The sequence below is a fragment of the Glycine soja genome, chromosome 4, assembly GCF_004193775.1.
Source record: "Glycine soja cultivar W05 chromosome 4, ASM419377v2, whole genome shotgun sequence".
NCBI lineage: Eukaryota > Viridiplantae > Streptophyta > Magnoliopsida > Fabales > Fabaceae > Glycine > Glycine soja.
Window position 1 is genome coordinate 45542282 of NC_041005.1, and position 17053 is coordinate 45559334.

At 29.3% G+C, this 17053-nt stretch overlaps 2 protein-coding genes across 2 annotated transcripts; one reads left to right on the forward strand and one right to left on the reverse strand.

Moving 5' to 3' along the window:
- Positions 1-608: 608 nt before the first annotated feature.
- Positions 609-1492, reverse strand: LOC114410877 (serine/threonine-protein phosphatase 7 long form homolog). Its single transcript, XM_028374787.1, has 3 exons — positions 1449-1492; positions 960-1364; positions 609-878 (listed from the first exon to the last, which is right to left on the reverse strand). Exons 1-3 carry the CDS (start codon positions 1461-1463, stop codon positions 609-611), a joined length of 690 nt encoding a protein of 229 aa, XP_028230588.1. The 5' UTR covers positions 1464-1492.
- Positions 1493-14487: 12995 nt separating this feature from the next.
- LOC114409879 lies at positions 14488-16354 on the forward strand. The gene has a single exon (XM_028373528.1). The coding sequence runs from the start codon at positions 14794-14796 to the stop codon at positions 15772-15774; it is 981 nt and encodes a 326-aa protein (XP_028229329.1). The 5' UTR covers positions 14488-14793; the 3' UTR covers positions 15775-16354.
- The last annotated feature ends 699 nt before the right edge of the window (positions 16355-17053 follow it).

Below are 17053 nucleotides of genomic sequence, written 5' to 3' on the forward strand. Positions count from 1 at the left end.
TGACTTTATTTATTATTGTAGTTTGATGCGCGACATAAAAATAGTCATTATGGTGTCCGCGATGGTGATTCAATAACAAATGGTGATAGAAAACGCAATTCCATAACAAATTCCATAACAAGTACAATGACATACCATAAATTAAGTCTGAAATTCAAATTACAAAGATACAAAACAAAATTCAAATAGAGACATCAAAATCAGTCATTATGGTGTCCGTGATGGCGCGAGGATGTGCCACATGGTCGATCCCACCTTCGGGCTTGACGATCCGGATTTCTTCTTGCGCGCTGTCTCCGCCCTTGTTCCTCAGCCTCTGCAGAAAACTCGTGACGCAAATCAACACCTAATAAGTCACCCATTGCAGGGATTGCTCCGGGTACATCCCATTGCTGACCTAATGGGGCATTAGGTGTTGCCATTGGGGCATCATGTTGCTGCGAAGGGGTCATGGTCGGCCATGAAAAATTAGGTTTTGTTTCCGCAACACCACCAAACGAATGTTCGCTTGCAGACATATCAGTGTCATGGCCTTCGAAAGGATACTGATACATTTGCGAAGGATACTGAGCAAATGTTGGTGGCGTGTAATACATTCCATGTCCACGCTACTCCATATGTTGGGAAAAATCTTCCGCTTGAACAATCTCCCTTCGTCTGTCAAAACCTCGAGTTTCAACACTTGACTGAAGCATGTGAAACTGTTGTGGGGGAAATCGACGCTCTGATGCTGGACCATGTGCCACAGGCTCAGTGATCCTCTCTTGCTCTTGGGATAAAATCGCTAACTTTTCCACATATGGCACGAGATCATCAACTGTCCATGTGTTTCGCCCTTGTGGTGACACCATATACTGCAATGTCTCGGTAACTTCACCCTGCAATTATTAGGGTAAGGAAATTAATGTCGATGCTTTAAAAAGTAAATTGAAGTTAAATAATTAAAAAGAAAGAAATACCAATGTAGCCGTGTTTGCATTGTTTGGGTCGATAAACATTTTTGTTTTGCGCCTATACCACACCATGTAATCCGAGTTAAAACTCAATAGGCCCTCTTGTCGAGCATAAACGTCGACCCTAAACTCAGCTCGATTATTCCACTGACTGATAAATGGGGCCAACAGCTGGAACCAATTTTCATCCATTTTGCCTTTCAGTGTTAGCCCGTGGACATTCCATGGTTGCGAAGGAGACTCCGGAATAGGTTGTTGCATTCCAAATTGTCGCAACACTCTATCCGGTTGGTGCCACTCTACAACATGGAAACAAATGAGTGGCACCACTGCGCACCACGCCATACTGCCAACCAAACAAATGGGAGGCAACATCGACATAACAGTTGCTGTGTAAGGCTCCCACAGAAACTGCATACAATAACACAATTGTTAATTTATCTTAAACCATGACATTTTATTTATTATTTAACAAATACATGATGATCTTGTTACCTCATGTCGTTTCATGATATCCAATTTGCGACGGAAAACTATTAGATCATCATTGCAAATATGTTGGTTTCCACGTCGCAGCCACCTACAAAAAAAATATGAAATAATTAGTGCTGGCGCATTACATTATTGATTATTTTCAAATGAATTTTTTTTTAAAAAAACTAACCTGTGTCCGAGTGGTTTGTTTTCCATTATAGGAGGAGTTTTCTTTGGAGCCAAAGTCGTGCAGCGTTCCCATGCCCACATTTGGATTAAGATGCACATACCTCCGATTGATTTTATTTTGTAATCAGTGGCGCTGCACATCTCTCTGTATAAATAAGCAAGCACGGCAGGTCCCCATGCATAGGTGCTGCACTGTTCAAAGTCCCGTAGAAATTGGAGGTACCTTAGGGAAACTTTACTGCTGCTTTTGTCAACAAATAGAACTCCTCCTATGAATCTGAGGATCCACACACGGGTAAACCTTTGTAATTGTTCTACGTTCCCGTCATGGATATTTATTTCTGAAAAATGGTGAGCCAGCCAACTTAATTTGACCACACTGCCTTGAAGTTCACCTTCCTGTGGTCTGACTCCCAATAATTCTTCACACAATTCAGCCCAATCAAGATTAGTCTGACCAATTAATGGTGCCCCCTCAGTATGAAGACCTAACAACACTGACACATCTTGAAGAGTAATCGTAGCCTCTCCGCATCTCAAGTGAAACGTGTGTGTCTCGGGCCTCCATCTTTCAATCAAGGCTGTAATTAATGAAGAATTAATTTTCAGGTACCCCATTTTCATTATCCAATAGAATCCTGATTGGCGAAGCAGAGGAATAATTTCCTCTGGTATTTCTTCTTGTCCTTGATAGATGGGTACAGCTCGTCTGATATGTAACTTCCTGTCTGGTTCTCCATTCCAAACATGTTCGGAAACATGTTTAGGTTGCAGCCATAAAACGTCTCCATCTATTGGACCAGACTTAATGTGTATACCAGATGAAGATGAGGATGAAGATGCCATTAATACTGTAAAGTAAAATGTAATACAAAAAATTAACAACAAAAATTGTACATTAAAAAAATTAACTACATTTAAATAAATGCTTTAAAATACTCTACAAATAAAAAAATTACAAACTTAATAGCTACACCAATTAAAATAAATGACAAACTTAAAATACATAAATTTGTTACACGTATAAAAATTTAACACAAAAAAACTTAAAATACTACCTAAAATACTTTACAAATAACAAAATTAAAAATTACATAGCTACACAAATTTAAATAAATTACCAAATTAAAATACATAACAAAATTAAAAATTTAAACACGTACATAAATTTAACACAAAAAAACTTAAAATACTACCTAAAATACTCTACAAATAACAAAATTAAAAATTAAATATGTACAAAAATTTAAATAAATGACCAAATTAAAAATACATAACAAAATTAAAAATTTAAATACGTACATCAATTTAATACAACAAAACTTAAAATACTACCTAAAATACTATATAAATAACAACATTAAAAATTAAATAGCTACAAAAATTTAAATAAATGACCAAATTAAAAATACATAACAAAATTAAAAATTTTAACACTTACATAAATTTAACAAAAAAAATTAAAATACGACCTAAAATACTCTACAAATAACAAAATTAAAAATTAAATACCTACACATATTTAAATAAATGACCAAATTAAAATAAATAACAAAATTAAAAATTTAAACACGTACATAAATTTAACACAAAAAACTTAAAATACAACCTAAAATACTCTACAAATAAGAAAATTAAAAATTAACATACCAACATAAATTTAAATAAATGACCACATTAAAATACTTACATAACAAAATTATAAAATAAAATACGTACTTAAATTTAACACAACATAACTTAATTTACTAACTAAAATACTCTACAAATAACAAAATTAAATATTAAAATATCTACATAAATTTAAATAAATGACCATATTTTTTTCCAATTATTAAAATTTAAATTAAATAACATATATTATACACAAAAAATGGCATTAAATCAAAAAATTACCATGGAATCAAAAATTTAAACAACATACATATATAAAATTAATAAAATATCATATATTTCAGTAAAAACTATAAATAAGTCAATTAAATAATATCCACTGTCTAACTAAAACTAAAAATACCATATATAAAATACAAATAATATCATACAAACCTAATAAATCTAAACCAATTAATAATAATATAACAGCTAAAATTAAGGTACAAATCATTTTATCACAAATAATAACATATGAATTTAAAATCAACTAACCTACAACTAACGTATAAAATAATAATATACCAACTCAAATTTGTAACATATACTACTTAAAATTTAAAAGTTCCAGCTAATATCAACTAAAGTTGTCAAGTTAAGAAAAACTTACCAATTTGAGCAATCACTTAACAGCAATACAAGAGCAACCACTTAAGAAGAGAAGAGAAACTACTTAGGAAGAGGAGAGAGTTATTGTCCTACAAAAATAAACAAATGTATCAAATAAAATTAAGTTAACATATATAGTTATATAACATAATAATATTTATCATTGATAAATACTTACCAAACAGAAAACGCAGGAACAAAATAACAAGAAGGCTGGGAGAACTTATGAGGAACAATATCAAAGAAGAAAGAAGTGCAAGGAAGGCGCGGCTGTGATGAACAACGAGCTTCTTCTTTTATAAGGGAACGAGGCTGATTTTTTTAAATCAAGCAAACCGCCAGCCTGGCTGGCGGTTCCTTCTCAATGCAAATCGCCGTTGATACTGGCGATTCCAAGCTGCTCCGCCTGCACCACTGCTGAACCTGCGCCACTGCTGCACCTGCGTGCCTAGAGCCTAGCCCTCAGCCTAGGAACTCGCCAGTCAAACTGGCAGTTCCCTATGCATGGCTATCTCGCCATTGCAACCAGCGATTCCTTCAGAATCACCAAACTCGCCAGTGGTACTGGCGGTTTGGGTGCTGTATGCATGCATGCCACGTAAAAAACAGCCCCATCGTGCAAATTTTTTTAAAAAGACCCCATCTGGGGAAATATTTTGTAAAAGAACCCCAGATGAGAAAATTTGCCCCCAAGTAGTATATCTTTCATGGATTCTCTGATCATTCAGTCTCAGTTTACCTTACACGTTTCGTTATTATACAAAAGTGGGTACATTTATTTATTTGAACACTTTTCATCAAAGTGCTAACCGTTGTAACAGATGGGCTATGCAAAGCAATTGTATGAACTCTGAAGACATTGAAGAGTGTGGAAAATGGGAATGATACTGATTGGGAGCTGGAATATGCTACTGGATTAGCTTCCGTAGGATGTTATTCTAATTCGAATTGTGCGCGTACGGGATTAATTTAAAAAATAAATGATACACATAATATAATTAAATAAAATAATTTTATTATTTCTTCCTATTTTCTGAAAATAATTTTAATATTTAATATGTTAAAATAGAGAATGAGTAATTTTTATAACAATGTTATTTGTCTCAAATTTTTAAGTCATTAATTTATTGTAAATAAAATTTTAAAACAATAAGAAGAAAAATCTTGTATAAGTAATATAAAACAATTTTACAATATATTTTAATAACAAATTATGGTTGGTCTAACTTTTAAAGGTTATTTTTGTAGATTTAATAATATTGTAAAATTATTTTACATTAACATTCACTTAAAGATCACTATTGGTGAGACTTTTAAGATAATTATTATAAAAGTCAAAAGATCACATAAAACTATTTTACATCATTAATACATATTCATTCAATTATAAAATAATACTTGGATTTTTTAAAATTATTCACTATACTATAATATTATATTAACTTTCTCATATAATAATTTATGATATTTATTCAAAATTATCACACAAAACTACGTATTCTAATCATTTTGTGACAAAACTAGGTTAAATTAACTTGTGAATCCCAATATTTTTACTAAATTTTCAGTTAGGTCCCTAAACTTTTTTTTTTCTTTTAATTGAGTGTGAAATTTTATTTATATTTCAATTGGGTGGCTTGTTTAACTAATGCTATGAAAAATTAATCATAAAGACCTAATTAGAGTTGCAGATAGGAAACCAATATTTTTTTGTGTAACTAATTCAATGAGAGTTTTATGTAAAGTTTCTTTCTTTTCTGGTCAATTCAACCTAGGTATTCTTTTATAGTTATTTCGCACGGTAAAAAGTTAAAATTTTACAAAAAGAAAGCTCTAACAATTAACTCAGTTGTACTTGTAACACACTCAATAATTATTAATTCACTATTTGCACCTCTAATTAAGTATTTATGGTTAATTTTCATAACGACGATAAGATGGAAGAACCAAATTGAAAAATAAATAAAAGTTTAGGGATCTAATTGTAAAAAAAATAAATGTTGAAGGACCCAATTAAAAGAAAACAAAGGTTCAAGAACCTGATTGAAAATTTTGTAAAAATATAAGAACATGCTAAGTAATTAAACCACAAAACTGTAATTAATATTTTATAACATTAATGCAACTTTTCACATCCACAATCTACATCATTTCTTGGAAACTGATAAAATATGTAAGGTGGTAATGTTTTGTAATATTAAGATGAATACTTTAGATTGCTTAGGTATTTTAGACAGATCTGGCTAGTTATATGGGTTGAACTGTAAGTCCAATTGGTAATTCATAATACTCATATTCAGCTCAAACATGAACTCTAAGCCCTGAAGTGCGTGCCTTTCTTTCTTATTCTTGGTTGACATTAGTTATTTCTTTAATTTGGGGCTTTAGGCGCTCCTGTTAACAAATAAATAAATAAAAAATTCCAAGTCAACTTTAAGTTGGATCTTGATCATATAATGGGAATGGAAAATCAGTGACTAATCAATCTTTAGGGGTAAAAAGACAACATACTATAACACATAAACATGGACTCCCTTTATTGCCTAGCTTTTTTATTGTTCCCTCAGTAAAAATGTAACCAAAATTACCCCAAAGGAGAAGTTTGTTTAGGTACTATATATATTATGAAAACTTGATTGTCCAGCACTTGTCCCTTAGTGAAAAGACATGCATTAGTCAAGTAACCTAAGTTCAACACTTGATGAAGGCCAAACGAATCACTGAGACATTGTGTGACCTATAATGCATGTGTCGTGGAGAGGCATGTGCCCTGAGCAGACCTGGCTAAAAGTGCAAAATTATGATGTGGCCCATAACATCAGTGGTCCCAATGAATGATGGCCTTTTATTTTTGGTCAGATACCAAGTATGGCTGGAAGCCATATTCTATTTCTGAATTAGTGGGCTGTTGCTACTGACATATTTCATATCTACCTGCATGAGCTTTTCTTTGCGAATTGAATTGAATTAAAATAGACATCCACGGACCAAAAAAGAAAAAAACAAATCAAATAAACATCAACTGGAATTGTATTTTTCTATTTCTGATAATTGTTTTTTTAACAAATTTATGATAATAGTTAAAGACCCTTTCAAATATCATCATTATGTATTTTTTTAGGAGAATATCATCATTATGTTAACTTGATTAAAATTGAATTTAAATCTCTTAAATAAAATTTTAAATTTGAATCTTATAAATAGAAAAAAAAAATTGAAAGAAGAAACTTAAAAATAGTCTGTCAAATTTCATAACAAAAGTTTATCATCAATACAAATTGATAGATATTATACTTCACACCCATAATATACTTAAAAAAATCAGAGCCTTCAAACAATAAATAATAACAAATCTTTGTGTTTTCAATGATTATTCAGAGACAAATTCATTTAGGAAATGTACATATGTATTAAGACTTGAATTCTCTAAACTAAAGATGTTATAACAATTGAATAAAAATAAAAATTAATTGTTAAATTCAAATAACCACATAATTTATTATATAAAACATAGGTCATATACTAACAATCTAAAATTATTTTACAGTGTGTCTTACGTAATCATTAGACTTTTATTATATATTTGCATACATTTAACTATAATCTCACATGTTAATTTTTCATTCAATAATTATAATTTCTTATTTAACTCCCTAAAATATTTTAGAAGAGTTACATTTGTTTAACATAAGTAACAAGTTATGTGGGCACTGTATGAATATTTTTTAGTTTAATTAAATAAAATAAAATACTTAATGTACTGAAATAGCCAAAGACTCCTTGGTCAACCTCCTATGTCGAAAGTCTTCGGCTTACCACCTCCCTATGCCAAATATATCTCGACCCAAACATTGACAAGGGAAATTAAATTGAAAAAAATATATAAATGTTTTATTTCTCTCGTTTATTGTATTTTAAAAGATCACAGTCTAATATATATTTAAACAACTATATATCTACAATGTACAATAATAATTTAAAAAAAAAACTATACTTTAATTGTAAATAATTCTTAATATAAAATTTTTAAAATATTAATATATTTAAAATATTTTATAAAAAATTCATAAAACAATATTTATCTGTGCATGATTCGGGTCACCCACTCTAGTTGAATGTAAAGAAGGTTGTTTATCTTATTTAATCTCACTATCAATTATATTTATCATCAGATAATCTTAGGTAATTATTCTTTAATTAAGGGTAAGGTCCATCAACTTTAAGATTAAAAAAATTTATGTATAAAAAGAATTAATTCTACCGAGACACTTCATTCATATTATTCTTTTTTATTCATTATAACATTCTACTTACTTGACTATCAAAGTGTTTTTATAGAAATTTTGTTACCTATCTTGAGAAGGAAGAAGGTCAAATACAACAAATAAGGAAGAGAAGATATCGCGGCAATAACGGGAAAAAGTATCCTGAATCCTTGAATAGGTATACTTCATACCAAATTTATGAAATCCAATCCGATATATATTAAAAAAAATTTACAATTATATATGTATTATATACAAGTATATAACTATCATTATTCATTCATACTCTAAAATTTAAAATAATAATTGAAGTATTAAAGTTAATAACACAAGTTCACAAATAATAATTCAATAATACAATTACACAAGTCTCAAATTTTTTTTAGTATTTTAGAGTGTTTTTTTGTTTTATTTTTTTATATGCGAAACAAATTTTAAAGATTGGGCCGGGTTGCCGAGTTTACCCCAAATAGGTTGGGTCTGACCAGATCATCCCGAACTAGATATATGATCGGTCTAATAACCAAACCGATCCGATTATGTCACTGAATCTCAGTTGGACTGGTCTAACCAGCAGGGTCGAACCGAGTTTTTAAACTATGCTTAATACAATTAAAATTGTGTGATTAAATAAAAAATAATAATTTTTTTAAAAAATCATTTGGCCGTGAGTATCTAAATTTATAATATTAAACTTAAGTTATGTAAAATTATTAATAAGTTTTGCTAGTATGAAAATTCAGATGTCATATTTTCATTTGCTGATATTATATTAAGTTGTAATTAAAAAGAAGAATGAAAACTGTAAAGGCCATATTGGTAAACATACTAGTGCGTAAATCATACTTGGACGATATTAGGTAAGCATTGGTGTAACGACGAGAAAGAATAGGCCATGGGAAATCATTGAAAAGTTTTGGTTGACATAGACCTGATGTCTTTCAATGCTAATTTATCTGCACATATATGTGCCGTTCTAAGATCCATTCCAAGGCATAGTCATGTCTTATCTTGTTTAAGGGAGTCACACTAGCATTTTAGTTCTTTTTTTCCTTTTCTTATCAGCACTAGTATTTTAGTTTGTGTAATGAACAAAACAAATGTTTTATTTATATAATTAAAACTTATAATAAATAAATGTTTTTAATATATATAAGTCAAATTTATAATAAATAAATAATTTTAACTATATAAAATATATTTTAGATTTATATATGATGAAAAAATTATATTGTGATGATAATACAGTAATTTTCATTGTTGATAAATTTATAAATAAATATTGAAATCCAATTTAAAAATAATAGATTGAAAGAGATAAAATATTAAAAAAATTATAAACTTTCTCGGTGAAGAAATTTTATAAAAAATAGTTTCTAAAAACACTTCCATTCAATATAATTATTCTAAATTATATATAAAGAATATATTATAATTTTCATATTTTAGTTTACATTCCATTTTTTTTCTTATTATTCCATCTTATATATTTATTTAAGGTTTAATTACACTTTTGATTTCTTAAATATTGTAATTATACGTTTTTAATTTTTTTGAATTTTAATTGTGTTAAATAAGTCGTATAATTTTAGTTTCTTTATCAATCATACTTTCTTGACGTGACTTTATTTCATGATATGTCATCTTATGTTGTAAACATAAATGAAAGAAAAAATATTATAAATTTAATATTTGAAAAACTTAAAATTATGAAATTTAAGAGCTTAAAATTGTACATGTTAGGCTTCCAAAAAAAAAAAAAAATCACACATGTCAACTAAGGATAAGTAAGCATACCAAATTAGTTACTATACCGATATGATATCATGCTAACATAATTACGGATGTGACCCAATTGTGCATATGTGTTTGGCAGAAATTTACATACATTGCAGCTTACATATGTACCGTACAAACCTTACATATATTGTAAACTAGTAAAGCTTACATGATGGCAATACTATAATATATTGAAAGCTTAATATTTTAGTTCTATCTAATATACTATTTTTTCTGTTTTTATAAAATTATTATTTTTTAAAATATTCCTCGTAAAAATTTTCCTTTTAATTTTAGTCTTAATTATTTTATTTTATTTTAGCCCCTATACTAAACTTAATTTTCATTATAATATTTGAATAATTTGCTGTTAGTCCCTTTTTTCAAAGGGAGTTAATCAAAATAAACAAAATATTATAGGGACTAAAATATAAAAAAATATTATAGTGACTAAAATATAAAAAAATATTATAAAAATAAAATCAAATAGTAAGAATAAAAAATGAAAAATAAATTTTAAAATAAATATTTTAAAAAAATAATTTTATAAGAAAAAAAAATACATTATAAGAATAATCACATTTAACCAGGGTTTCTTAAATAAAATTCATGCTAAAAATATTATTCTGATGTTACACTTACACATGCCTCCATACTTATTATGTGAAATCTTCTTTTGTTTTTCAAACTTCTTTTGTGGGCGAAACTGGTTGCGGCTATAATGTTTGAAAAAGTTGGAATGTTATCCAATTGCATGTGGACAGTGATCATAAACTAAGGCTAAGGTCAAATTCAATCACTAGTCACTAGAATACATAAAGATAACCCTCTTCCCCCTATCTTAATTTGAGGGCTAATTGATGACCTGAAACAAAGACTCTTTTGTCTTGACGTAAAAAGCTGAATTAGACCACTACTCAATTTGAGATCAGATCAGCAATTGCAATGATATCAATAGGTTTTCTTTGATTCCTTAATCTTACCACTCTTCATTGAAGTAAAGGTTTTAATGTTCGGGATAAAACTTTTTAAAAAATTTGTTTGGTTACAACTTACAAGCATTAGGGCAGCACAAAGGTGACAGAATATTTAGTGCATTCATTCTATTCTATATTTTTTTTACCACCCTAATTATAGCATTTGATTTCCACGTGAAACTCCAAGTATTTTCTAGTTCTTCGCAGGCCACAAGCTTCAGAGATATTTAAACCAACTATGAAAATTATTCTCGATTTATGATTTAATCACGCTTAAAGTTCATTGTTATTTCCTTTTCAATAGTATATTATATGAGAATTGAACCTAGTTTTTTTCTTCTATTCTATAATATTTTAATTATGAATGAAATTTCAACATTTGATCATACAATATATATTCATAATCAAGACACCGAATTAACTAATAGGACGAACAACAAAAATAATATCTCTCGAAGACACAACGTATTCCCTTCTTTTTATACTGTTTGAACTTCAAGTAACAATGAAACCTTTCTCTCTTCTTTTTAGAAGGTTTTGAACTTTAAGTAACAACAGAACCTTTTTCTCTTCCTTTTTTTTTAAAAAAAAAATTAGATAGGATAATAGAGAATTGTAAAAGAATTATTAGCCATATATTTCAAGACATTCATTACAAAGTATAGAGAAAAAACCTATTTATCATTGGTTGTCCTCGTGAAGGGTTGCATGATTGAAACCATCTTGAACTTATTCAACTAATTACATTATTTGAGTATGTTTATCATCATTGATTTTCATTATCGATCACAAAATAAATATTCTAAAATAAGTTAAGACACTATTTATCTGATGTTATTAGATCAACACTTAAAAAAAAAAATTCTAACAAAAACTTCAACCGTGGTGAATATTATTAGATGGGATGTGAAATTGTACATAATAAAGTTATCATATCTTTAATTTTCAAATGAATTTAAGGAGGTGGGAAGAGATTTTTTTTATAGTAAACTAGAGCTTAATGTCTCGTATTCAATAAAATAAATAGAAAAGCTTAATGTCTCATATATTAAGTGCTTGTTTGTTTAATAATTTCATAAAACAGGCTTTAAACCATTAATCTATATATTGTAGGTCACTAACAAAGTTAAACCATTCTACTGCGTATAACACTGAAACTTGTCACCCTAGAGATTGATGATGTTAGCTTTGAGGTCTTTTGGATCATTAATAGAGATTGAAAATTTTCTCATTTTCTTATTTATTTTTATATTTTTATTTTTATTAGTTAAGTAAACTATACAACTAAAGCCAACCCAATTAAGGTCAGTCAGATTCGGTTACTTAACAAAAAAAATCGAACTATGTCTGATTGGATTGCATCTTAAATTATTTCAAATTCAATTAATTCGAATCATTTATACTCCTAATTAAATACTTTTATAATTTTAATTTTTAAAATTATTAGGACTATTTTTCTTTTACTTTTTCACTTAACTACTTCTCCCCTAGATACTTAATGTAGAAAGAGAGAATAATAATGTAGTTTTAATTTTTAAAATTAAATTCTTTAATTAATTCTCGAATGAGAGAGAAAGAGACATTTCATAGCGTTTAGCAATTTATGGACAAAAATAATTAAGAATATTTTGATAATAAATAATTAATATAAGGAATAATTACTGACAAAAATATTTATATAAAACTAGTTTAAAGTATATGAACCAGTATAAATTACAATCCAACACTAAATCTAATAGTGTAAATGTGTGATACTGTAATGAAATTATAATATTATTAATGTAGGTCCATTTGAGTTGGATTCATTAACTTGAAAACTCTTTATAATTGGATAAACTAATTTAAAATCCAACTCAACATGATGATTCAACCCAACTTGCTAAAATGAAATTGTGTTGACCTAATTTGTAATTGCTAAATTAAGATAAAAAATTTAAAATTTCTATCCATGTAATTTTTTAATATAAAAATTATATTTAAATATAAAAACACAAATTTGTCTTATCTAAAATAATGAACTGCACTTTTAAAAAACAAAATGTATCTACAATTTTTAATTAGAAAATTAACAATTAAAATTTGTGATAAAATTAAGCATATATTTATAACAAAATTTACAATTAGTTATAATTGGTGAAAGTGGGCACTTTATAGTCTTACTTTTTAGCCCACTTTTCTTCATTCAGCTTCCCATTCTCCACTACAGTTTTACGGAAGCAAACACAGGGTCACAGTATCAAAATTTTCTCTTCCCCTTCTAGTTTTGACCTTGTTATAACTGGTCTGTTTCATGTGCTGTCATGAATAAACGATAAATGATTCCTGTCCCGAGTTTGTAAACATCCATACACCAAATCTAGTGAAAAATGGCATCCCTACCTCTAACTCTGTCTAGAAGTACGCACTTTTAAATATACCCAATCAAAGTCACCTAGGTTTCTCCTTAAAAAAAAAATCACCTAGGTTTCAGAAAAATATAAAAATAAAAAGGCTTTAATATTTTTAAAAGGTAAATTCAATCAAAATGAAATAAATAACAAAATATAATTAGACACATGGATCAATTAACATGCGAAAATTTGGTTTCATATTATATTCTTAGAGTCACGTTGAAATTTCATTTAATTGAAATTTCATATGTTTCATTCTATGTTAAAAAATTGATTTTATGTTAGAATTAGTTATGAGTTAAACTGATGTTAAGTAGTTTTTGTTTTATATAACAAATTATACTAAAATTTTATTGTAAACTTGATTTTATAATAAAAAATTTAAATATAAATTATATCATTTCAAACTCAATTTTATAAAAACAAGTTTACTCAAATAATTTTTCTAACATGGATCTAAACACACACTAAAAGGGATAGTTTTGTCTCACATGATAATTTTATGATTCAAATAAAATTGTTTATCATTAATGATACATGTGATTTGTAAAAGGAAAATAAAAAGATAAATTTGACGGTGGATATATTAATATCAATAAGGTTTAATTAACAATGTGATCCCTATAATTACAACAACTTTTCTTTTCAATCACAATAGTCTAAAACATCATATTGATTCAAATAATTACTATTTTTTTTACCCTTCTTTTAGTTATCGTTGTCCACTAATCACCGTTTGAAACAAACGTACGTAGCAGGGCTCATTAATTGAAATTCATATTTATTTCAAAAAATGTTTGTTGACACTTAATGACAAGGCTCAAAAGAGAAAAATGATAAGTACAGGGGTCAAAAAAATTAAATGTCCCAAACTATAGAAATAAAAAAGAAAATTATTACAACTACAAAATATAAATGAATAATTGAACCTATTAACAATTTTTTTAATGTATAATTTTTACTGCAATCTTAAAACTACAAATATCAGCTATATTAATACTTAGGTACTATACACATTAATTTCTTTAAAAACCTAATCTACCTTTGAGTGTTCATGATCAAAATAAATTTTTTAAATTAATTGAAAACTAGTATGTCAGCCATTAATTTTTTTCTTTCTTTCTGAAACTAGCGATTATGGAGGTTGGATGTAAAATAAAATTTAAAGAAGCGACAGGTAAGAGATTATTGACAGTTGTGCATAATATTAAAAGGGTTGTTTCCTCATTAACTCTCACTCAGTGCCAGTCCATATGCCAGCCAGTTTGGAAATATATAATTTTTCTTTCCCAAACCCCATTAAAACACTTCGGGCACCACCTTGCTTTCACACAGCTTGTCACTCAGAAGTGAGATCTCTCTCATTCACTCATCTCCCACTCCTCCCAATCCACTCTCATCCCTCTCCTCATGATAATTAATTGACTCATCTTCGTCATCAACAACAATATTTGTTATTTGTTATTCCATCGAACACAATTTTCTTCTCTGTGAGCTAATAACAATGCAAGACGCAATTGGGATTCCAGCATGCTTCTCTTCTGCATTGAAATCGAGTGATGATCACACAACCGTGACCCGTTCAGGCCAGAGCGTGCACATGTCCGTGTACAGAACAAAGATTGCTGACCAGTGCCGCTTGATCACCATCACATGGTGCAAAAACATGATACTCCATGGGCTTTCGGTGTCAGTGGAAGGCCCAGAAGGAAAGGCCCAATACTGCTGCAAGGTGGAGCTGAAGCCATGGTATTTTTGGAGAAAACAAGGTTCCAAGCGCTTCATCGTACACGGTAACAAACCCGTTGACGTTTTCTGGGACCTTAAAGGTGCAAAATTCAACGGCGAGACAGAACCAACCTCGGAGTACTACGTTGCCGTGGTGTGCGACCAAGAGGTCGTGCTTCTGATCGGTGATTTAAAAAAAGAAGCTTATAGAAGAACTGGGTGCAGACCAGCACTCATTGACCCAATTCTGGTTTCGAAAAAAGAACACATTTTTGGGAAGAGAAAGTTCTCTACAAGAGCCAAGTTTCACGAGAAGGGTAGGTGCCATGAGATCTCAATTGAGTGCAAGAGCAACAATATTGGAGGAGATGGAGATAAGATTCAGCCAGAGATGGAGATAAGACTCGATGGGCACGTGGTGATCCACGTGAAGCGCTTGCAATGGAAGTTTAGAGGGAACGAGTCGATTCATCTCAACAAGATGAGAGTGGAGGTGTATTGGGACGTTCACGATTGGCTCTTCAGCCCTGGTTTGAAACATGCTTTGTTTATTTTTAAGCCCGTTTTATCATCATCCAATATTTCTATGTCATCATCACATTCAATTTCATCATCTTCATCACCATTATCGTTATCATTATCATCATCATCGACACCGTTATCCACTCAAACGGGTCGTTCTGGGTCGCTGGAGGGGTGTAGTGTCAGCGAGGCTTCAGAGTTTTGCTTGTTTCTATATGCTTGGAAGGTTGAATAGTGAAAATTGAGATTTTTTTTTTTACTCAAATGTGAGTCTTTTTCACATTCATCAGGTTTGTATTCCAATCATGTCACGGTGTCAGGGTAACGGTATTCTTATTATTGTATCATCAACGGGGAAAATAACGTTGGAAAATGACTTGGGGGCTCTTCAAGTTATGGAAAAGAATGCAAAATGGTGATGATGATGTTGTTGTTGAGATTGGTTTTGGGGCATGAAAGAAAGAAAGAGAAGAAGAGAGATTTGGATTGAGAAGGGTGGTGGAGCCCAGGGAGTTAGTTACAGCTGGAGTTGAACAATTGCGCGCATAAATGGACAAAACGGATTGAATCGTACACACATGCCCAATAATTCTCCATGCGTCCACGTCAATCTACATCTGTCATCTACTGCTTTGGAAATTCTTTATCTCTTTCTCTCTCTCTCGATCTGATCTTGAGAATCCAACTATGATATGTAATATATGTTTCTTTCTTTTAAAATTTATCAACCAAAGGTGTATGTTATTTAAAGCATATATAACATAAATATATAGACATTAGATTATTGAACCGAATGTCTGAATTTGCACATGAAAGGCTCTTGCATGTGACTCAATTCCCGTGAAGAACGGGTGTTTGGTGGTGGTGATATAGAAATTTAAAAACGCAAGAAGGCAAAATCCCATAGGGTACGATAGTAACTAGTAAAAGGTTGATAAGCAAGGAAAAGGTCTGTTTCAATTAAAATTAGATTTTAATTTAATAGTTGACATTGATTTCAAATGTTGTGTTTTACCCTTTTTTTGGGTAGAAAATGTTAAGTTTTATTGTATTAATCGTTGAAATAAAACTTTAAATTTAAATAAAAACATTCAAGAAATTGCAATTGTAAAAAGTTTACATATTTTTGTGCATATAAAATTATGACACGTCTTTTGATATTTTACTATCCTTTTGAGAAATATTATGCAAATATTTTTCATAAGTGTTTTATAATTTTTTTCGCATTTTTTCAAGAAATTGCACATAAATTTTATCTAACTAAAAAGATTGTAAAAAGTTTACATATTTTTATGCATCGATAAAATTATGACACGCCTTTTGATGTTTTACTATCCTTTTGAGAAATATTATGCAAATATTTTTCGTAAGTGTTTTATAATTTTTTTCACATTTTTTCCAAATATTTCGTCACCTTTACCTTTAAAGCAATTCAATTGGTTTTTATTTTTAGCTGAACTTTGAAAAGTTTTTTTTTAGACAATTTCAGCATCTATTCCATTTTTATATTTTAT

Bases quoted from the DNA above. Each gene is read 5' to 3' on its own strand.
- LOC114410877 (XM_028374787.1), bottom strand. The intron at 879-959 runs GTATTTCTTTCT...TAATAATTGCAG, and splicing joins ATGCAAACACGGCTACATTG to GGTGAAGTTACCGAGACATT.
- LOC114409879 (XM_028373528.1), top strand. From the start codon at position 14,794: ATGCAAGACGCAATTGGGATTCCAGCATGCTTCTCTTCTGCATTGAAA.